Source organism: Mirounga leonina, unplaced genomic scaffold (genome assembly GCF_011800145.1).
Source record: "Mirounga leonina isolate KUSES-001 unplaced genomic scaffold, KU_Mleo_1.0 Mir_154, whole genome shotgun sequence".
Lineage (NCBI taxonomy): Eukaryota > Metazoa > Chordata > Mammalia > Carnivora > Phocidae > Mirounga > Mirounga leonina.
Genome location: NW_023270389.1, coordinates 6,519,482 through 6,542,246, shown reverse-complemented (window position 1 = coordinate 6,542,246; position 22,765 = coordinate 6,519,482). Strand labels below are relative to the sequence as shown.

General features: G+C 40.3%; 1 protein-coding gene across 5 annotated transcripts in view; it reads right to left on the bottom strand.

The window, feature by feature from the left end:
• LOC118014035 (serine/threonine-protein kinase Kist) overlaps positions 1–22,765 on the bottom strand; it is a 91,368-nt gene that overhangs the window by 13,394 nt on the left and 55,209 nt on the right. For all 5 annotated transcript variants that reach the window (XM_035010037.1, XM_035010036.1, XM_035010038.1 and 2 more), the window contains 4 exons: positions 17,420–17,756; positions 8,266–8,470; positions 6,007–6,182; positions 4,497–4,669 (listed from right to left, as the gene is read on the bottom strand). In XM_035010037.1, coding sequence (XP_034865928.1) covers positions 4,497–4,669; positions 6,007–6,182; positions 8,266–8,470; positions 17,420–17,756 — 891 coding nt within the window. The remainder of the gene's footprint in view (positions 1–4,496; positions 4,670–6,006; positions 6,183–8,265; positions 8,471–17,419; positions 17,757–22,765) is intronic.

The following is a 22,765-nucleotide window of genomic DNA, read 5'->3' as shown; positions in this document are numbered from 1 at the left end:
GTTTTCATTCATGAATACATCATTTTCCTTGTTTTTCCGGGAGATGGCCAGGAGGTAAGGGGCCTTAGACCAGGCAAGTCACTTCAATCTGGCTCCAATTTCAATCAGAAAAGCCCACCCAATATTTAGCTGTTTTGCATGCTAGACTTTATTTGAAGTAAGAGATTCTATGCTTTAAAAAAAAGTCTGAAAACCAGTGATTTGATAATCTAACAATGGCTCTAAGCTGGTGGAGAAGCTGAGAGAAAGGTGTATATCAAAATCACAGGGAAAAATAGGGGCGCCCGGGTGGCTCAGTCAGTCAAGAGGCTGGCTCTTGATTTTGGCTCAGGTCATGACCTCATGGGTTATGAGATCGAGTCCCACGTCGGGCTCCACACTTAGTGTGGAGTCTGCTTGAGATTCTCTGCCTCTCCCTCTCCCCTTTTCCCGGCTCATGGTCTCCACGCCCCCCTCTAAAATAAATAAATAAATAAATCTTTAAAAAAGAAATCACAAGGAAATATAGAGTATGTAATTAAAAAAACCCTCACAAGTGACTCTGATACCCCACCACCCTATCCAACACAGCACCGGCCTAAACTGTTTAGAAGAAAATTACTGAAGAACTCTATGTGATACACTAATATAAAATCAAGTTTCAGATGAGATGAATATCCAACTGAACAATCAAACGATAACAAGTATTTAAAGATCCTGCTTTGTTTGCCCTGTTCAGTGAGCAATTCAGCATGCTTCAGAGTAGTCTGAAAAATCTGTCCCCAATTTGAAAAGTCTATCCTAAGAAATTACATCAGTAAAGCTAAAACTTTCCTTCAACAATGGATTTCTTAAAATAAACACAGCAGGCAGCAGCCTCCTCCAGACAATAAAGCCACTACCGCCGACTTCAGCTACACAGCAGCGAGAGCTACAGGCCCTGCGTCCAGCGCAGTGAGCCAGGGCTCCTGGGTGCGCAAGGAGGCCGTGTAGCTTCACAGTGTGCCATCCTGAAAGGAGCGCAGCATTCATAAAGAGAAACTTTCTCCCAAGGAAGTGAATTAAACCGGGGGGAAACCCACAATGAAATGATTTAAATCAATCACAGACCTGTTTGCAACGATCAACTCTTCACCACCCCTCACTTCACATATTCCACAGTGGGGTCTCACTAGACAGGGAATTTGGAATAGATTCCTCTCATTCTCACACACACACACACACACACACACACACGGTTTATTTTCCAGTCACTTCCACAGGCCTCTACTCCTGACCAGCCATAGATAACAAACTAAGCATATTCACACTTTACACTGCCAAAGTGTTAATCTGTCAGTGAAAGATTTACTTCTTTTTTTACTTATCTTCCCCGCAGAGGGAGAGAGAATCCCAAGCAGGCTCCACACCCAGCACAAAGCCCAATGCAGGGCTCCATCTCACGACCCTGAGATCATGACCTGAGCCAAAATCAAGATTCAGATGCTTAACCAACTGAGCCACCCAGGCGCCCCTGAAAGATTTACTTCTATGACAACTAGGAGCCTCCAAATATCATAAAACTCTGGATTACAAAAGAAAGCATTTGTAAACTGCGTAAGCTGGAAGTCAAGTTTATATTACACAGAAAGTTATACAGTATAAAATTAAGAAGTTTGTTTGATTTTCTCCAACTTCAATCCTGAAAAGCTGAGTTCAAAGTAACACTTTAATGTCACTGTTACTGTAACTGCTTTACAAAGTGACCTTTAATTAACAGTGGTTCCTACCCTTTTAGCTTTGTACTCTGCAAACCCCTGCACTCTCCGCCTTTTCTCAAGGTTCTTGCTCCATAGAAAATACTTAATTCCTTAATTCACAAAGACCAGAGCCTTTGAAAGAAGTAAGACAAATTATTCTACTACCACACTACGAATTTCTCCCTAATTTAGGTGTTCTTAAAAATAATTTTGATATCTTGATTTTGCAATTAAAATTAAAAGGGTGGGAGGACAGATTACATAAATGGTTTCTAACATTTCTGAAAGTCTTTAACGTGTACCATTCTTGCCATATTTCGGTTCCATCTGACTATGTAGTCGCTCATCGAGTGACTTCTACCCTATATGCCAGATACAGAGCTGAGCAGGAAGCCCAAGACTCCTGGAAAACCCACAGGTGGTGAAGGGTGACTGGTTACACCTGTATCTCCCGTGTGACCAGTAAACTCACAAAAGTTAGCACACTAATTTAAAGTTTTTAAGCTGTCAGCAAAAGCATAATCAATCTAAAGAGCTTGGTTTTATAATGTGATATCCTAAAGCTAGGAGTTGGGAAACATGAATTCTAATCCTGCTTCTGTTAATGTGATGAAGGACCTTGAGCCTGGAACTCACTTAGAACTCACTCAGGGTGCTCATTTCTGAGACTGAAGGGGTTGACCAGATGGAATTTGAATGGACTTGAAGCTCAGAGCAGTAAAATTTAAGTTTCTGATTTAGAATGAAGAGTGACACCAAGCGGAGCAAAGTCAGAAATACAGGCTAGTTTGTTTTTTTTAAAGCTTAGTAGCTACTTAACAATGTACTGTTTCTATTACAATTTTTTTTTTAAGATTTTTATTTATTTATTTGAGAGAGAGAATGAGAGAGAGAGAGAGAGAGAGCATGAGATGGGGGAGGGTCAGAGGGAGAAGCAGACTCCCCGCTGAGCAGGGAGCCCGATGCGGGACTCGATCCCGGGACTCCAGGATCATGACCTGAGCCAAAGGCAGTCGCTTAACCAACTGAGCCACCCAGGCGCCCCTCTATTACAATTTAATAGCTATTTACAGTATAGAGTATTAGAACAGAGAGAGGTCTTAAATAACCGAACCAACTTCTTTATTTTCAGAGTCCAGAAGAGTCTTATTAGGTCCACCAGCTTAATCTCGCAAAACCTGCACTGGTAAATTGGTAACTCCAGCTTTTATGACTTTGCCATAGATTTACAGATAATTTTAAGAGAAATTACATCTTTATAATAGAAAATTTCCAACCAAGGCTATAGTATGTCTTTTATGGCAGTTCTCCTTTTTAAATCCAAATATTTAAAATTTATATCTAATCTGTTTTAGTCAGAAACCTGTACTGTATGGTTTTTGCTGCCGGCAGAAAGGTCTTCCCTTCATGTCAATATTGTAAAATTACTCTCAATTTTCTCAAAATCTTTATGGGTTTTTTTTAATATTTAACTTTGTAATCCATTTGAAATTGATTTTTCTATGAGCTTTGAGGGAGAGACTTTATTTTTAGTCAGTTATTTCATTCATTTCCCCCACCGATTTGAAATGCCATGTTTTTATATAGTGCATTCTTACATATACATGGACTTATTTCTGACAGATCTAGTCTGTTCCATTCATCTGTCATTTATCTTGGTTTTTGTACTACACTCCGAATTATTTTTTATTTACAACCCAGTTTAGTACCTGGTAGACTATCTCCAACCCTCTTCCTTATCACCTTTTCTCGGCATTGTCCTGACAACCTTTACATGTTTTTTCTAAACTTTACAATCATTTTGTTAAGTGTCCCCCAAAACAGTCTCATTGGGGTTTTGATCAAAATTGTGTTATACTTTAATTTGGTGAGAACGGATAGTTTTACAGACTTCCAGAAAAGCAGTATTTATATTAGTAAATCTTCCAAAGTGTTTTCATGTTCTCTTTTATTCCTAGATATATTTCATTAGCTACCATAAAGGCAAGTCTCCTACATCATCATCTATGCAACTAAAAAAACGCTGAAAAGAATCACCTCCCTCTATCTTCCTATCAGTACATTTGTGGTCAAAGTTATCAATCTCCTTCACTGTCCCTGACTGCACATTTCCATCTTAATCGTAAGACTATCATGAGGTGACTTGTCAAATGCCTTGCTGAAGTCTCGATCTGCTGTTCCCTCCATATTTCCCTTACCTCCTACTCCAGCAACTCTGTCATAGGAAGAAAGTGGATTAACCTCACCAAATACAACTTGATACTAATGAATCCATCCCAGGCCTAGTGATAATCATCCACTTTCCCAGGTACTTACAAATCATCCACACATATTTTTTTTTAAGATTTTACTTATTTGAGTGAGAGAGAGACAGAGACAGAGCGCGTGTGTGTGTAGGCACAAGCAAATTGGGGAAGGGGCAATGGGAGAGGGAGAGAGAGAATCTCAGTCAGGCTTCATGCTGAGCGCAGAGCCTGACATGGGGCTTGATCTCATGACCTGAGCCAAAATCAAGAATCGGACACTCAACCAACGGAGCCACCCAGGCGCCCCATCCTCACATATTTTTAAACTCTTACTTGTAAGGGACAAGCATACAACAGTATTTCCAGAATCAAATGCTGCCAATTTAAGAGAAAGAGTAGGCGGGGGGTACTTTAGAGAGAAAATGGTTCTAACATATTCAAATCACCCTGATGATTCTAGTTCGTGTCCTGAAATGTATATGCTGACAGAACAAGCTCACTGATGGCCTCACTAAGTTGAGAAAGGCATTACCTTCGCACCGCAGTCCGCTCCTTTCTGAATGCAAAATCCAATGAACCGTGGGTCTGCCACTTTTACCAGGATGTTGTCAACACAATAGACATGAATGCTCCAAATGCCTCTCTGCTCCATGTCCTCCACAATATTCTGGGCTGCAAGAGCCCGATAAAGACCACCATTCCCATCTGGGAAATAAAACAGCCCATTAGTAGTACACCAAACCCATTATGAAGGTAATCAAAACTGGTTTACCGGGGTTAATGTTTCCAAAGGGGCGAAGATCTCTGAAAAGCAGTTCTACATCACAGGGCCAAGAAAAATAAATACCCGTAAGGAAGAACTCAGGTGTCAAAAAATAATACTACGTGACTTTGAAAGTAATTTAACTAAGTATCAAGAAAATAACATTATTAATGTAGGACACCAGGCAACCCAAAGACCATATTTTTCTTTTTAACTCAGACTTTTTAACAATTTAGCCTGTAATACATTGTGAAATATAAAGTTCTTTCTCAAGCAATGATTATTTCATAACATTTCAAGTTTTATTAATATTTTTATTATTCAAGTTAGCTCTGTGTTTATAGCCCCAACACTGACAATGTCACCCTTCTCAAAAATAAAAATACACAAGTTTTTTATACCAAATAACTTGTCAGGAAACCAGATTAATATGAAGATCAGATTTAAAATAAGTATAGGTAAAAGCCTCTTCTTTTCCCATCTGTTTTTAGTGCTGCTTTAATGTACTTTGTCCAACACCCTCAGCCACAGCTTAAAAAATTGGACTTCACAAATCGAGCTAAAAATAGTAGTCTTCCACTAATGAAAAAGAATTAAGTAGAAAAAAAGACTTAAGATGAAATAAAAGCCTGTATCTGGAGGCTACCACTGTAACACTCTTGTTTATTTCCTGTCAGCCTTTCCTCCAAATACTCACGTAGATATGACTCTGTCGACACATTTATTTTTACACCTGGGATCACACGCAGGGTGGCTGCACGCGGTCAGTGTGCACGCACCACCCGCAACCATACAGGGCAGTGGCCCTCACCATACCGGGCACGCAGCTTCACGCTTCCCACTCGCTCACTTAGCTACTGACACTACTTCTCTTCGTCATTTAGTATCTCCAATCAATTACAGTTTTATTACAGTTTGAGAATACTACAGATAAACTATAATTTAACCTCTTGTTTATTAAGTAGCAAATGGTTTCCAATCTTTCACTGCAAGAAGTAATGTAGCCATGAACACTGCTGATATAAAATACCGGGTAAAGAGAATGAATACTCAGCGTGCCACTCAGGTTGTTCTCAAGGGCAGACACCCACAAAAAATATAAAAGTGTATCCATTTCACCCATGGGCATTTTCCTTTTTTTAAATCCTTGCCAAACTGCAATAAAATCTTAAATATTAATTTTTTAACATCCAAATCACCATATTAGAAAAAAAATGAAAATGTAATGATTTATGTTACTCCCATTTCTAGTCACCCTTAAATAAGCATGGTTACAAACCTGGAGCCATAGAAACCTTGTTCTTCTCTTCCAAAATAATTTTCCCATCAAAACTCATAGCAGGCAGCATTCCCTGCTGAAAAAAGATTACATTCTCCTTTTTTAAACCAAAGTACTTGTGCTTTGTGAAGAATTCCTTTGTAGATTCCATTGTTCTGCCACTGGTCATTATATACCTTGCAAGAGAAAAGCAGATCTTCTAAGCAACAGTGCTCTGGGAATTAGGGCAAAATTCAATCTTGTCTATTTTCTAAGCAAAAAAAAAATCGAGCACACTGCCTCTTTGTTCTGACTTCCTTCATGCTCTTCCTGGGTAAGGTAGCATTAGCTGCTATCCAAGTGCCTTTCTTCCAGTAACTTCATCAGTCCTACATATAAAATAAATCTATGTAACAACATTAAACATACCTCCTGCAACAGAAAGCCTATAACTGGCTTAAACAAACATTTTAGAACTCTGTGAAAACTGTATTCTAAATTTAAAACTCCCATTATAAATAAATAGGGAGAAAAGGGTAAACGAATATATTCTAATGAATATATTATATCATATATATATCTTATGGTTCTTTTTACTCAAGTTTTGAAATGTAATCTGGGCTCTGCTCACCCTCCATTTAAAATCTTAAAAGTGTAATTATATTATCTGTTCTCACAAAAATCCAAACCATGCTAGTGTGGCAAAGGAGTCAAAAACTCTATTTAAAAGCACAATTAGTGACTGCAGTAGTTTTTGTCCTTACTAGAATTTATGCCACATATAAGTAGGGATTTTTGTCCATTTTGGTTGCTGATATATCCCCAGTACCTAGAAGCAGGCATTCAATATATGTTGAATGAATAAAGAAAGAAAAGGGTATAATTTCCCACCATACTAGGTATCTGTTTAACAAGTTATCCCGGGTATTTTGAACTTTGAGTACAAAGAGGTGGCTAGACTGCTCTGCATAACTAGAGCACAGAGATTCTAAGTTGTGAGGAAAAGAGAAGAAAATTCAACGTGATAGTGGGAGCCAGGGCTGTAAGGAGAATACTGGCTGCTTCGAACACAGATGTCCCTCAAACATCCCCAAAGGAATCAAGATGAAAAAAACCAGTTTCTTGCCCGCCAATACCCATGTTGAGAAGAACTAGCGAAGCTGGGAAATTTACAAAAAGCCTATTTTTAAAGGCATCAGAGAGCTATAGAAGCAACATGGATTGGAACTAAAATTCAAGACAGTGGGAATCTTTCAAAGAGGAGCTAAGGATTTACAGCTGCCTTTTCCTGGGGGTATCTGCTGATGTGGGATCTAGGTTAGTGGTAGGGACTCTGGGCTTGGACCAGGCAGAAGGACAGAGAAACCAGCAGAGCTTTTGTGGGTCACGTGGGGCTAAAATAACAAGATTAGGGACTTGAGGGATCTCAAACACAGCTGGTTTCCCCCTCAAACCATAATTTCCAAAGCTGCTCTGGGAAAGAGATTTAAGAGCTATATCAAAAACTTTTAAAACACAAAGCAGAATTTCCCATAATCTCTTGGTGCTCGGGACACCAACACTTGCCAAGGTAGGCCGGCCCCAAGGACACAGCACTCTACTAGAGCCTGGGATTGGAGTGTGGCCCACAGCAGAGAAATCAGTGGGGCTTTCAGCTGGTGTGTATGGGAAGGGTGGGGTACGGGGAGAGCTATATAACCTGGTACTTAAGGATATGAGTTTCTAGACTGTGAGAACTCCCTGAGTGAGAGCAGTGACTAAAAATGGACTCCTATCACCTTGTCATGAAATTTCAGATGCCAATGGTAAGAAGAGACCTTAGATGCTTTTGGGGGTGGGGGGGGAGAAGGGAGGGAGAGAGAGAAAGGGAAAGAGGGAGAGAGAGACCGGGAATCAGAACAGCAACGGACCGCTCAACAATGCTAGAAACAACAGAACGATGCCTTCAAATTTCAGACAGAAACGGACTTCCAATCGGAATGTATACACAAACTACCAATCAATATAAAGTTTCTACACTGAGAAAACCCAATGAGTCCCCAAAAGTACTCAGGTAGGGATGTAAAAGCCTGAGGTGAATATATATTGTGCATTAAGACTATCATGATCATTTATCTAGCTATAATACAGATTACTTTTAACATATATAGTAAAATGCAGCTCCTGGGGAAATCATTAGTAACAGGAAATACGTCTGCTTATGAATAAAGTGTACATGCATTTTGAATATTATAGACTGACATATGTTTAGACACTCTCCCACAATGAGGCATATCTTACCATGGAATGATGCATTTGTTGCCATGATATTTTTCAGCTAACTGTTGAAGCTTCAGGATACGCTCTGCCTGAATCTGAAAAAGCGTCTTATGAGATGGCAAACCAACATCATACATTCCCTTGGGATATGCAACACCAAGTCTCGTCCCCTGCCCGCCAGCTAGAAGAAGAACTGCCACTTTGTTCTGAGCAATCTGGAAAAGTCCTAGAAAAGAGAATACCTGTATCACAAAACCTCTGCAATTCAACATTTTAGGATTACACATACAAAAAGTAGCAGCAATGAGTCACCCCATCTGCATAAGGCATGAAGAACAAGAAATCCACATGTAATCACAGATAACTACCTTGTTAATAAAAACATTTTTACTATTAAAAAATTAAATTTATATAAACCCAACCAAACACCAAGCCGTGAATAATATGCTTTACTGAATTAATAATTCTTTTTCTGAAAATGTTAGAAGGCAAAGCCCAACAAGATGTTACAAACGTTTTGCAAGTACCTGACTACTTTACTAGATACAGCACATCAAGAGAAAGACAGGATGAAAGGCGGCACCTGGGCTTGAGGATAAATGATGATATGCTACTAAATTACCTCTGGCCTGTAAATCCATCAGTGACACACAATCAGTCAATGAGCATGCAAACAGACTAGACAAGCTACCATCCAGTGAATGAAGAGAGGTGAAACCCTCAGGAAAGCAATGCAGTACAGAGGTCGAGAAGCCAGGCTCTGATGTCGGGACACGTGGGTGTGAAAGCCAACTCAGCTGAAAAGGCTTCGGGGATCTGCCCGCAAAAGGGCAGGGCATGAGGGGGCTTTGTGGGGTGATGGAAATGCTCTATTGGGGTGGTAGTTACATGAATGTATAAATATGGCAAAAAGTCATAAAACTAGTGCATTTTCTTATATGTAATTACACGTCAACAGAATGAATTAAAATGCAGGGGTTTGGGGGGGGGTGTTTTTTTGCCAAAGGGCCATCCATCCCAGCTCACAAGGATGTGAAACTGAGTCTTTTTGTTGATGATTTATTTCCGTTGCCGGGAAGCCCATCTTCATCAGTTGAATACTCAGTAATAATAACCAAACATAATGCTTGAATCAAAATATTTATTCTCTGAATCAAAATAATTCAAGATGGAGTTAAGATCCAAATGCAAACAAGTGAAACTGTAAATATTATTAACAACAGAGGCTCTCAGTTTGGATTTAAAAAAAAAAAAAACACAAACAATTTTTGCCATAGACCGTTTCTGAGAGCCACCTCATCATGCAACGCTGGACCAGCTCAGCATCACAAGGCAGAGTAGCTTGTGGGGAGAGGCAACATAGAAATTGGGTCTCTGGGAAGCCAGAAAAGCTGGAAAATGCCAGATGAATCAGGCAATGGTTGACAGGATTGTTCTTGTTTTCTGAAATCCTCAGACACTCTGGGAAGGAACCTGGCCGCCGTCCAGAACTGAACGCTAGCCCAGAGGGAGCAGTGGTGGCCAATATCCATTGTTATTATTTTTTATATCCTGAGGTAATGGGGGTTTGTCTAATTTACCCACTTTGTGCCTTATGTTTTGATGGGCTGGGCTCTCCTAAAGCTAATGTACTAGTACATCAAGCACTTAAAGAAATACTCTAAACCCACTTTAAACTCACAACCTTCTCCAGTCCTAAGTCTACAATCTATCTTCAGGAGTCAGTAAGTACAGCCCAAGGACATGATCCAGCAACCATCCAGCTATCAAAAAATTTAAAAGCACATTAGATATTTCCATAATTTTCACCTTTGATATGAAGCAAAGCTTAGCTAGCTCCCTGAGACGTAATTTTCTCTTTCTTCCTGCCTAGAACCGGAACTGTCTCTGTGATTTTCACCATAGCATTTCACCGTGCCTTATCAGAGTGTGAAAACAGACCCCCAAACTAGTAACTCTAAGAGGTAGGTATAATTTCTCCCATTTGAGAGATAATGGGCTCAGAGACGTTGCAGGTCCTGCCCAAGGTCCCAGCGCTAGTGAATGGGAACGAGGGTGGGAAACTCACTCCAGGCCCCCGCGCCATGCACTGTGCTGCCTGCCTCTCTTCACACCCGAACACTGGCCAGATCCATTACAGCACCGGAGGTTTCAGCAGTATAAACTTTCCTTCCTTTTCTTTCCTGCCCTTTCTTCTCTTTTCCACTGAATTCCGGAGAGGTTGTGCTACCTTTTTTTTTTAATCTTTCCTACCTACCACCCTACAAGGAAAAGCTGGGTACAGTCCACATTCTCCAAAACTTGCCAAACACTGAAATTTCTAACAGCACTCCGGATCTGCATCCCCCTCCAGCAAGCACCATAACCACCATGTAACAAGGTGAGACGAAATGAAGCATCGTGAAGGGAGCAGGGAACGACAGAAGGCAGTTTTGAAAACTGTTTTACATTTGGTTATTCCCTGAGTTATCACAGAAACTACGGTCTCTAGGGAATGAGTTTAATTCTGCTGTCATCGACCCAAAAAGCATTACTTTAATAAAATACAGGTCCATAATCCCTTACCTAACCCCACGGATCAGAGTTGTTTCAGAAGGCAGAACTCTTCAAAATTTGGAAAACGAATATAGTACACATACGTTATACATTATCTCCAGCAAATCTGAGACAGTACCCGTAATACCATTAAGTGGGATAAAGTTCACCAACAGTCTTGTGTCTGTCCAAGGTCAGTTTTCCTGAAAAACGGGCTTTGCACTGCGTCAAAACTGCAGATAAATAAGTCTGGTGTCTGAACCCTCACATACCAGAGGTGTAAGAATCACAAATATTTCTAAACGTCTTCAAAAAAAGTCCCAGATAAATATTCTGGACACAGAGGCCTTTGTTTTCTTTGTACTATTTATTTTCTTCATCGAGCACATGTGTTTTAAGATTTTCATTGTTGTTGGTTTTTTTTAAAGATCTTTTTGAGAGAGAGAGAGAGAGAAGAGAGAGCACAAGCAGGGGGAGCTGCAGGCAGAGGGAGATGAAGGCTTCCTGCTGAGCAGAGAGCCCAAAGTGGGACTCGATTCCAGGACCCTGAGATCATGACCTGAGCCAAAGGCAGATGCTTAACCGACCAAGCCACCCAGGCGCCCCAAGTTGTTTCATTGTTAATGTGGCTCTAGTCATCCTTTCTGACATCCTTCTTTTACCTTCAGTCCAAAAGTCAGTGATTTCCCATAGCCACCTTACCCGGAAAAGGGAAAAGCCTGCTCCCAGGGCCAGCTCTGTGTCCCAGCTCCAGGTCACCTGATGGCCACCCAGCACCAACCAGTGCTTTCCACAGGTTCTAACCAGTTATCACAATACCACTGTACAAACTTTTCTCTTCCTTGGATCAGTTCCTCAACCACAGCTTCATTCCAGTTTTCTGAATTTTTCAGTTTTTACAGCTCTCTAACCAGCAGCTCATGGTGGCCTCATCCTGTATGCAAATAAATGTTTCCTAAGCCCCTATCTGCCATACTTTCTTCAATCCTTTTCCCATCTATGGACCAGATGACCCATGCAATCACTACGTCTTACGAGAAGCATGGAGATTACACCTACCAGGTGTCCAATTCCAGGCAGATCTACATTTACACCTCATCTCCCTCTAATCACAACTATCACAATCCACGTGTATTTACAATAAAAAGGTTTCTGCATTGACCTCTTCCTGCTTACACATCTCACTTATGCACACACAGAGAAAAACATGAGGAAAGAAAGCAGTCCCTAGAGTATCAAGGCCAGCTGAATTTCAAGAATTCAATGCAGCTACAGATGTTAACAATATCAGATTGTGCGTTCACTGGCTGAAGCACTCATCCACCTCATCTGTGTCACTGCAATAAAACTGGATGTTTAAAAAGTGTGTAACACATAAATTAGTATGTCTTATAATGACAGATAGAATATTGCTTGAAATTAAGGGGGCCAATAAAATTCGGTAAACTGTTTAGTTATATGGCAAGAATACCTGATTTTAAACTGTATTTGTTGTAACAAATTTTATATGGGCAGCACCGCACCTATCTGAAAAATGTTAACTAATTATAAATGTACTTAACCTACGTGACAATTAAGAAATTATGAGCTTCTCCTATCCCAAAACTTCTTCTGCAGAAATACAGGGGGAAAAAAAAACCAAACCAGGGAAGTACGGCACTATTATCACCCTTTCCATCCTTCCGCTGGAGGGCAGCTCATAGCTTTCCTACAGAGCGGGCCGAAGAGAGACCAAAGCAGAGGTTTAAAATAAATCAAGCCAGAGTGAGCAGTTTCCAGGGCTGGAGCACATCTCTCTCCTTGGAGAGTCCCGTGTCATACACCCAACAGCGTCTGATCGTATTTACAAGAAACAAAGACAAGAGTTTACAGTGGCCTGAAATAGGTCAAACACTTCCTGGATAACTTCCTGCTTGGACTAGTGCCTCTCACACTGACCTGGGTGTGTGCCTGAAATGAGGAGGATGACACAGGTGTGTGTGAAGTCCAGCACAGCCAGAACTTTCCATGTAAACTGCCAGCACTCGCAGGACACTGAGTCAGGTAAACCAGCTATTAAACTAGTGGAGATAAAGGAAGACTAGCCAAGAAAATTAGTCAGAAAAGACATTTTAAGTCTTTAACTTTTAACCGTACTGTACAGGTGAAACTATTAATTTACAGATTAACTATTTCCCAAAAATGTCAAGTACAAAAAGCATACTATAAGGGAAATCACTACTTAAACCAGTTTTAGGTACTGGAGGATTATTGTAAATTTCATGAGGTATAATAATAGCATTGTGAGTAGTAAGAAAATATCCATATATGTAGAGATAAATATTGAACTCAATAAGGGTAAAAATAACATCATGTTTGAGATTTGTCTTAAAGTACTACAGTAAAACAAAAGAAGAGGGATAAGTGAAGCAAAAGTAGCAAAATTTTGATATTTAACAAGGTGATACATATGTGGGATTCATTATACTGTTTTTATCTCTAAATATTTGTTTCAAAATATGCTTGAAATTTTTCGTAACAAATTTGTTAAGTAGGCTACAAAATTATGCATAAGCCATAATCCCAGTGTGTGAATCTAAGAAAATACTAGAAAATATTACTAGTGAGTATTTACCTCTGAAACGTGGGCTGGCAGAGATTTTTATTTTTTCCTTTGTAGTTTTTAGTTATTTTTCCAATTTTTCTAAAATAAGTATGTGTTACTTTTAAAATAAATCTATTAAAAATATCACTGTACTAGATTCCACAAAATGTACAGGAGATAATGTTATGAATACATTTTTTTCTAAGCAATCCACTTACTTTTCTACCACAGTGTTACATGGTAGAGAAGCACCATTCAGACTGATTCTATAAATGTCTCATAGACAAAAGAACCTAATACTGGATATTAATATGTTACTATAAAATTGGAAGACTGTTTTATGCTCAGTATAAGCATGCATTTCTTTGATAAAGATGGGGGTTTTTTTATTAAGCAAATACATTTTCCCAATGTATCTTTACTAAAATGATATTCTCATAGAAGCTTCTAATTACTTCTCTCTCTAGATCTCAGCTTTGTAAGATAGAAAATTTTCAGTTGCTCCTCTATGTTCCATTTTCTACAACTGGCCAGAACACATTAAGAATTAAATTAGGGATGCCTAGGTGGCTCAGTTGGTTGAGCATCAGACTCCTGATTTTGGCTCAGGTCATGATCTCAGGGTTGTGGGACAGAGCCCAGCCAACACGCTCCGTGCTGGGGTCAGAGTCTGCTTGAGATTCTCTCTCTCCTTCTCTCTTCCTCCCCACCCTCCTTGCAGGTGCATGCACTAAGGGCAGCCTGGCTAGGGGCGCCTGGGTGGCTCAGTCGGTTAAGCGGCTGCCTTCGGCTCAGGTCATGATCCTGAGGTCCTGGGATCGAGCCCCACGTCCAACTCCCTGCTCAGCAGAGAGCCTGCTTCTCCCTCTCCCTGCCACTCTGCCTACTTGTGCTCTCTCTCTATCTGTCAAATAAAAAAAAATTTAAAAAAAAAACTTAAAAAAAAAACAAAATTTAAAAAAAAAAAGGGGGGGGAGCCTGGCTGGCTCAGTCAGTAGAGCATACAACTCTTGATCTCAGGGTTGTAAGTTTGAGCCTCACTTTGGGTATAGAGATTACTTAAAAATAAAATCTTAAAAAAAAAAAAAAAAAAAGAAAAAGAAAACAAGATCTCTCTTCAACAAGGAGCACTGTGCTCACTTATGTATTTATCCTTCAGAAATAATTTTCCACCCTAGGCATGAAAATGTGAAAATGTCCATTTTAGTGTCAACAGCCACCAGACATTCTAAAATACTGTACAATGCTTTTATTCTCTCCATCTTGAGGAGGGGGACGCAGGGGGCACTGTCTGATACAACTGCCAGGATCTTCCTCCTATCTGAAATACAACAATTAGAATCTTCACAATGGCAATCCCTTCCCCTTGATAAGTTACTGCAAAAACTTCATTTTGTTATGAATTTGCACACACATGGAAGTTTCTGGCTAAGTGAATGAAAAGTTACAAAGTCAGGGCGCCTGGGTGGCTCAGTCATTAAGCATCTGCCTTCGGCTCAGGTCATGATCCCAGGGTCCTGGGATGGAGCCCCGCATCGGGCTCCCTGCTCTGCGGGAAGCCTGCTTCTCCCTCTCCCATTCCCCCTGCTTGTATTCCCTCTCTCACTGTATCTCTCTCTGTCAAATAAATAAAATCTTTAAAAAAAAAAAAAATGTTTTTAATCTGCATCTTCCTCTCAAGTTTGCTGTGAACCTAAAATTGTTTTCAAAAAGTCTTTAAAAAAGTGTTTAAAATGTTGGTTAAGCAACTGCCTTCGGCTCAGGTCATGATCCCAGGGTCCTGGGATCGAGTCCCGCATCGGGCTCCCTGCTCAGCGGGAAGCCTGCTTCTCCTCTCCCACGCCCCCTGCTTGTGTTCCCTCTCTCTCTGTATCTCTGTCAAATAAATAAATAAAATCCTGAAAAAAAAAAAATTACAAAGTCTCCTTCTTCATCCCTACTGTTTAAGCCACAAATAAATATTGCTCCCTTGACAATAAGCCAAAGGAAGTTTGTTTCGTACTTTCTTGTAGTATACTTGGTTGAAAGAGTTCCAGATTTCAGTTTAAATGAAAAGTCATAAAGGTAGACTAGTTCCACGGATTCCAACAAAAAGGTTATCATGAAGACTCAAATTATAGGACGTTTTGACTGTTGTTCATGGTCCCCGTTATACAAGGTCAAAGCTTTGGCTTTCCGTAAGAGTTTGTTGGAAGACTTCATCTGCCTAAAATCACAAGGAGAAATACAGGCAGCAGGGATACCTGAGGGTATAAAGAGCCCTGTGTGACTTTCGCTCTGTTGTAGACTTTTTGAAACCCAGGGATGGAGGGGAGGATTCATGAATCCAAAGTTAGTGCTCTCTGCTCAGAAGGATCCATCTGGAAGTTACTCCCGGACAGCTCAATGGCAGAGCCCTATTCTGAGAAGCTGGGTTAGCCTCTCCCAAGCCCTTGAGATCTAAAAGGGCACTTCCTAGAGATCATCCAATTATTTTCGATATTTTTTAATCTCCAAGCCCTAAAACCTGACATAAAGATCAAATACATAAAACATGTCAAACTAGCACTGCTCTTGTAGTGGGAAGATGGAGTTAGAGACAAAGATGTTTAGTATCCATTTCCCCTCCTTACATGAGACAGTCTCCCCAGCAGTGGAACCCCTAGGGTTCCTTGGAACACAGTTTGAAAATTATTAAGTCTGTATGCTCAGAGAAAGACATGGAGATGTATACTGAAGGCTGATAATGGCAATTATCTGTCCTTTTTGTGGGGACAGGGAAAGCCAAAGAATGAAAGACAAAATAAAAATGGCAATAGTGTGGTACAAATATAGACTGTAAGATTTTATCTATAACATTATTGCACATCTATAAAAGTAAATATACATATAATCAAGTAATAGGTGTAAATGTGAGCAAATAAAAACATCTGATTCAATTAAGGGCAACTTTTCTGTAGTGTTTCTGTTATTTTTATATTTTTGCAATTAAGTACCATTTTTTACAAAGGAAAGAAAAGAATTAATCAGATCTGTTCGTCCATGAGGTCCAGATCTGACAAGGACCATGTACAAACACTCAAGGGCCTGACCTGCAATATTTAGTCACTATTACTTACAGAGAAGTAGTGGGTTATAAAAACCACAGCTCTGAACTCCACCAGAAAAGGTATACATTTGAGCTATTTTGCCATTCTCAAAGGCACTAATTAGAACTGGTTATGGGGACAGATTTTATGATACACTTTAGAAGAAAAAATATGGGGGCAATTCAACACACATTGATCAACCAACTTCTAACTGCAAAACCCTGTTCTAAATGCCCTGTGACACCCACAGACAAGCAGGATATGGGCTGCTCTTCAGGAGTCCACAATTCCATGATGAAGACAGACACAAACAACTCTTAGTTTAAGAAAGAATGGAAGCCAAGCATGGACAAATAACTCCAACTTGGGACACTGAAGAAAAGGTCATGATCAAAAAACCTTAAGAAATGAGTGTATGTTCCCCACATGCCCCACTGCACCACATAGCACAACTCCGGGAGACTGCCTTTCAAGGTGACCCAGCTAGACAGAGAAGGGACAAAGGCCAGTCCAAGCCAAGGATAAGCATGAGCAATGGCAGGAAAGACATAATGTTCAGAGAAAGGTGAATTATTTGGTCCAGCCAAAATGTATGGGACAGTAGGAGCAGAGGGAAATAGAAGAGACCAGATCGGAAATACAGGTGAGGGAAGGTTTTTTGAGGAAGCCAGCATAAACTCAAACATTTAACTTGTGCTTCAGGGTGGGAAATCTACTAGAAGCATGGAAATGAGCAAGGAAAGAGACTAGAGGCACAGTAAGACTTGAATGAGAAAAACCCTGAATGGGGAACAGAAATGAAAAGAGCATGTAGGCACTGACAGGGGAGACGAGGTAGAAGTTTTAGCAACATAATCTGTCACTTTCTGATCAGTCACCTGGTTTAAGGTAGGAGGAGAATCCAAAAAATCATTACATGATCCAACTACTTTAATACCTCTGGTATATCTCATTACAAACTTTAAAATGAACATTCCATGCTCAGTACCTTCACTTTCCCAGGCCTGCAGCCAATCCTGGTCCCTGGTAGCACTGCCCAACACCTCTCGAGGGACAGGCTCCATTCGTGCATCCATCTTCTCTTGCTGAGAGGACTGGTTAAAATCTTCAATTGCCTTCTGGAAAAAGAAGTTCAGCTCCTCAAAGTTCATGGCCTGGAGCTCTGCATAAAGTTCTACCTGTTGGGCTTCATCCAGCTCATTCCAGAACTGTAGCAGGTGTTCCTGTCCAGCTTTGGACAACCTGAATTTGAGATCGTTAACATTCATAATGCTCTGGTAGCCAAGCTTTGTGAAAATAGAGGTGTAATCTCTGCACCTGTAAACCTTAAAAAAAAAAAAAAGGAATCAACAGCGGGTCAAAGTCCAACCTCAAAACCTGAGGAGCTTTTCCTACTACAAATAAGTACATTTTTTTAAAAAACTTAATGTTAAGGAAATTAACTTCTGCCTTTCCCTCACAAGAGTTGTGAGAGATCCAACTTGTAAAGACATAAACAGACATTTCTCTAAAGACATCCAGATAGCCAAGAGACATGTGAAAAGATGCTCAACATCACTCATCACCAGAAAAAAGCAAATCAAAATTACAATTATCACCTCATACCTGTCAGAATGACTAAAATAAAAAACACAAGAAACAAGTGTTGGCAAGGATGAGGGGAACCCTCATGCACTGCTGGTGGGAACGCAAGCTGGTGCAGCCACTGTGGAAGAGCGTATGGAGGTTCCTCAAAAAGTTAAAAATAGAACTACCCTATGATCCAATAATTGTACTACTGGGAATTTACAAAACAAAAAACAAAAAACCACTAACTCAAAGGGATACATACACCCTTATGGTTACTGCAACATTATTTCCAATATCCAAATTATGGAAGCAGCCCAAGAGTCCATCCACTGAGGAATAAATAAAGATGGGGGGGGTGTGTGTACACAATGAAGTATTATTCAACCATAAAAAAGAATGAAATCTTACCATTTCCAACAACATGGATAGAGCTAGAGAGTACTATGCTAAGTCAATCAGAGGAAGGCAAATACATGATTTCTCATATGTGGAAATTAAGAAACAAAACAAATAGCAAAAGAAAAAAAGAGACAAACCAAGAAACAGACTTTTTCTTAACTACAGAGAACAAACTGATGGTTACCAGAGGGGAGGTAGGTGGGGGGGAATGAGTGAAATAGGTGATGGGGACTAAAGAGGACTCTTATCACAATGAGCACTGAGTAACGCATAGAACTGTTGAATCGCTACACTGTACACCTGAAACTAATATAACACCGTAAGTTAAATATACTAGAATTAAAATTTAAAAAAATAAAAATAAATAAAAATTTAAAAATAAACTTGTAGGACAATTAGTATTATTAACTGTAATACTAACTAGCATTATACAGCAGGCACTGCACTAAGAACTTTACCTCCAAGGTCTCATTTAATTTTCACCAACTCTACAACAGAGGTGCTATTATTTTCCTTACTTTACCACTGAGGAGACTGAGGCACAGAGAGGCAACACAACCAGGCCAACTGGCGGAGCTAGGATGTGAGCCCAGCAGGCGGCCCAATTCCAGGGCTCACCATCTGGCCTCCCCACTGCTGCCCCTGTCATACTCCTCTGGCCGTGAGCACTTGACTTCTAAGTAACAACTGTTCTCCTTCTAGTGCTAATGAGGGAAACGATTCTGTTGTATTCAGAATAAAACAAAATCCAAGAAGATAGGAACACCTATAATCATGAAAAATACATTTTATTTCAATAGCAAATTCTACAGAGAAGCAATAAAAACATATCTATTATCTTTACTAAGAATTAAACCCTAAAGGGACAAGCAATTCACATGTAACAATCAACAGATAAGAAATGTAATACAGCAAAGTGTTAAACTGCATACTATTCAAAAATAAGAGAAAGAGGAAATATTGACTCTACTTGTCCTATAGATAAACGCAAGAGAAGGTAGGCGTTGTCTAGAAAGAGTTCACAAAGGAAGCATGATGGAGCTGTGTGTGCCTCACGTATTAACACAGATAAGATCAGAAAACAAGCAGAGTAGACCTGTGTGATGAGAGCAGTTAAGAAAGCTGAAGTTCTACGTAGCATGATGGGAAGAGATGTAGGGTAGGACTCGAACATGAAGAGCCTTGAAAACCAAGCCAAGGAATTTAGACCTAACAGAGTAACAAGAAGCCCACAGCAGATTACTCAACAGGGCCATGTCAGCATGCTTTAGAGAGACGACAGAAAGGGCAATGGCATAAAATAGATGGTAAGGAGGGACTACTAGAAGCAGGAAAACAAGTTCAAAGACAACTGCAGGTATGAAAAGCCAAAGTTCTGAGCCAGATTAGTTGCAAAGGAAATAAGTGTGAAAGGGAGAAATTTGAGGGTCACTGTAAAGAATCATCACCAAGTTCTAACTGCTTAGACATGAAGGACAGGAAAAAAAGTTACCAAAGAAACAGTCTGCTATCTCCTACCATAAGAACAGTGGTAGGTAACAGACATGGTAGTTCGGAGCAATGTTCTGGAGTTCTGTGTGCCTCACCTGTAAAGTGGAATTAATAACAGTATCTACCTCATCAGGACTACTAAACATCAAACACCATTCACAAACTCAGGTTAAGAGAACCTACATCTGTTCCCTGAGGTAGCAATAATAACACCTATCGCTTACATATCACTCGTGGATGACTCAGTACAATTCTAATTGCTTTACAGATACTTGTTCATGTCATTCTCAAAGCAATGCTAAGGTACTATTGCTGGGATTACTTTACAGAGGAAGATACTGCACCACAGAGACAACTTGCCCAAAGTCCCAAACTAGTAAAGTGATAGAGCCTGGATTCCAACCCTAACAACCTGACTCTTGAAGTCACGCTCTTAACTGTTACGCTCTACTGCCTCTCAGGAGAAAAGACTGTGGGTGAGTGGGTGTGGGCGTGGGTGTGTGTGTGTAAAAGGAGCAGCGAGAGCGAGTACATTATTTATACTTTATTCAGAAATACAGACACAACTGATGTTCTTACATCTGACTCACTTTGCAGAAATGAGTTCACAAGCCAACAAAATGGAGAAAGAAAGAAAATGCACAAAACAGGCAGGGGCGGAACTTCACAGGATGAGTAAATACTTCATTTTAAAATGTATCATTACTTTTTATTCAGTAATGGGTATGGTGATCCAAATCAGAAATTGCTCAGAAATAATTTTAACTAATGTCCACTCAAAAATACATTCAGGAAATGTTTTATCAGACAATAGAGACAGGCACATAGCTTCTATAATTTTTTTCTTTAAATAAGATGCCCTCTAAAACTGAAGTGACAGACTGGCTTCAGGATTCTTATCAAATCAACTTCAAATTAGATGAGCACATAAGATTCAGTGTGCTATATTCCCAACTTTTATTTTTGGTTTGTTATTTGGATTTATTTCAGGGATATAATGCTTCAAGTGTGAAATGAACGGTACTACTCATGAAATCCACTTTATGAGTTACCAATGATTCCTAACAAAATTAAGGCTCCCATATGAAACAAAAATGAAACCTTATTATCAGGGTGGGACACAGTTCTACCTTGCTGTCACCTAACACCCCTGTCCTTTCCTCCAAGCACTTCCTTTAGCCCCTCCTATCTACTGAAATCCCATTCACCCTTAAAGGCCTGCCTCACATACTCTAGCTTCAAGTGCATCTTTATTGGTTTAGGAATCAAACAAAAGTGACTTTTATTCCTGGCTCTCTTCCTTGGACCAAGTCATAGATACCTTCAACTCTGTTAATTTCATCTGCAAAATGGGAACGATAAATTTTATTCACCAGGTTCAGAGGCATAAGTGAAGTAAGAACCAATGAGAAAACAAGGCTCAAAGAGGTTCAGTAATTTGCCCAAGGCTACGTACCTAGTAGACAGAAGAACAGGAATTTTAACCCAGATAAACCTGACTCTAATGCCTGTGATCTTTGCATCAGACAATAACCCTCATAAGCAGAGCAAATACTAAGAATTCAACCCAACATCTCATTTAAGAGGCAGGAGGGCTGGTGGAAGTCAGCATCGGGCTTCCGAGCCAGCCTGGCTGGGCTCAGACCCCTGCGGCACTATTTCCTAATTCTGTGACCTTGAACAAGTTACTTAACCTTTCTGTGCCTCAATTTTTCTCTTCTGTAAAATGAGGATAAAAACAGTACTTACCTCTAAGGTTAAGAGAATTACTGAATTCAAATGAAAAGCATTTAAAACAGTACTGGACACATAAAAAGCCCTCTATAAAAGTTATCAGCTACTATTATAAAAATGAAACTTGTGCTTCAGAACAATGAGCTACAGCCTCCAGAACAGGAGGAGAGCTACTGGCTGAGTTAGGCAGTGGAGGATGAAGAGAAGTGTGAGAAAGGTACAACAAGTGAAAGAAAACCCAGTCCGTGGCAACGGCAGGAAAAGCGGTTTAGGTAAAGAAATATACTCAAGGCACGAGGCATCGTGCTGGAAGATGGGCGGCAAGTGGCCACAGATGAGGCTGCATGTGCTTCAGTGCTGCTACTCCTGTTCAAAGACAGATGGTGAGCCCACAACCTCACTCATGCCAACAGGTTCCTGCTCAGTTTCCTTTTCACACGCAGAGGTACGTCAACAATTTATGAAGGAACATTATTTAACTTTCATGTGCCATTAATTCATTCAATATTTAATGAGCACTTACTGTCTGCCAGGCGCTGATGTAGGGTACAAAGACACAGCAATGCACAAAGCGACAATGCGCATGCCCACATTCCAGTGTGAGAGACAGGCAAACATAAAATGTCAAGTAGGAGAAAGTGGGCTAAGCGGTGAAAGCGCAACGAGAGGGGGACAGTGGATATTTTAAATGGGGTGGTTAGGTGGAGCCTCTGAGACATCTGACAACCCATCCAAATGAAGAGAGAGCAAGTCAGTATCTTAGAGAGGAACATTCTAGGGACAGGACAGCAGTTCTGACACAGGAATGTGCAAGGTCAACGCAACTGGAGCAGAGTGACTGAGCCTGAGGGACTCTAATTGAGGCGGACCCTGGGCAGATCAAGTAGGGCCTTTTGGTCAAAGTAAGAACTCCGGGGTTTGGGAAGCCACTGGAGAATTTGGAGCAGGGGAGCTTCATGGTCTGATTTAGATTTCAGAAGGATCATTCGTTGTTGTGTGGAAAAATATTCTGTAATGAAGGGAAAAGTGGAAGCCAGCAGACGGCAGTCAGGGAAGTACTGCGGTAGTCTCCATGAGATGATGCTGGCTTAGAGCAGTGGTGGATGTGGGTCCTAATCCTACAGGATTAGGTCATGGGTGG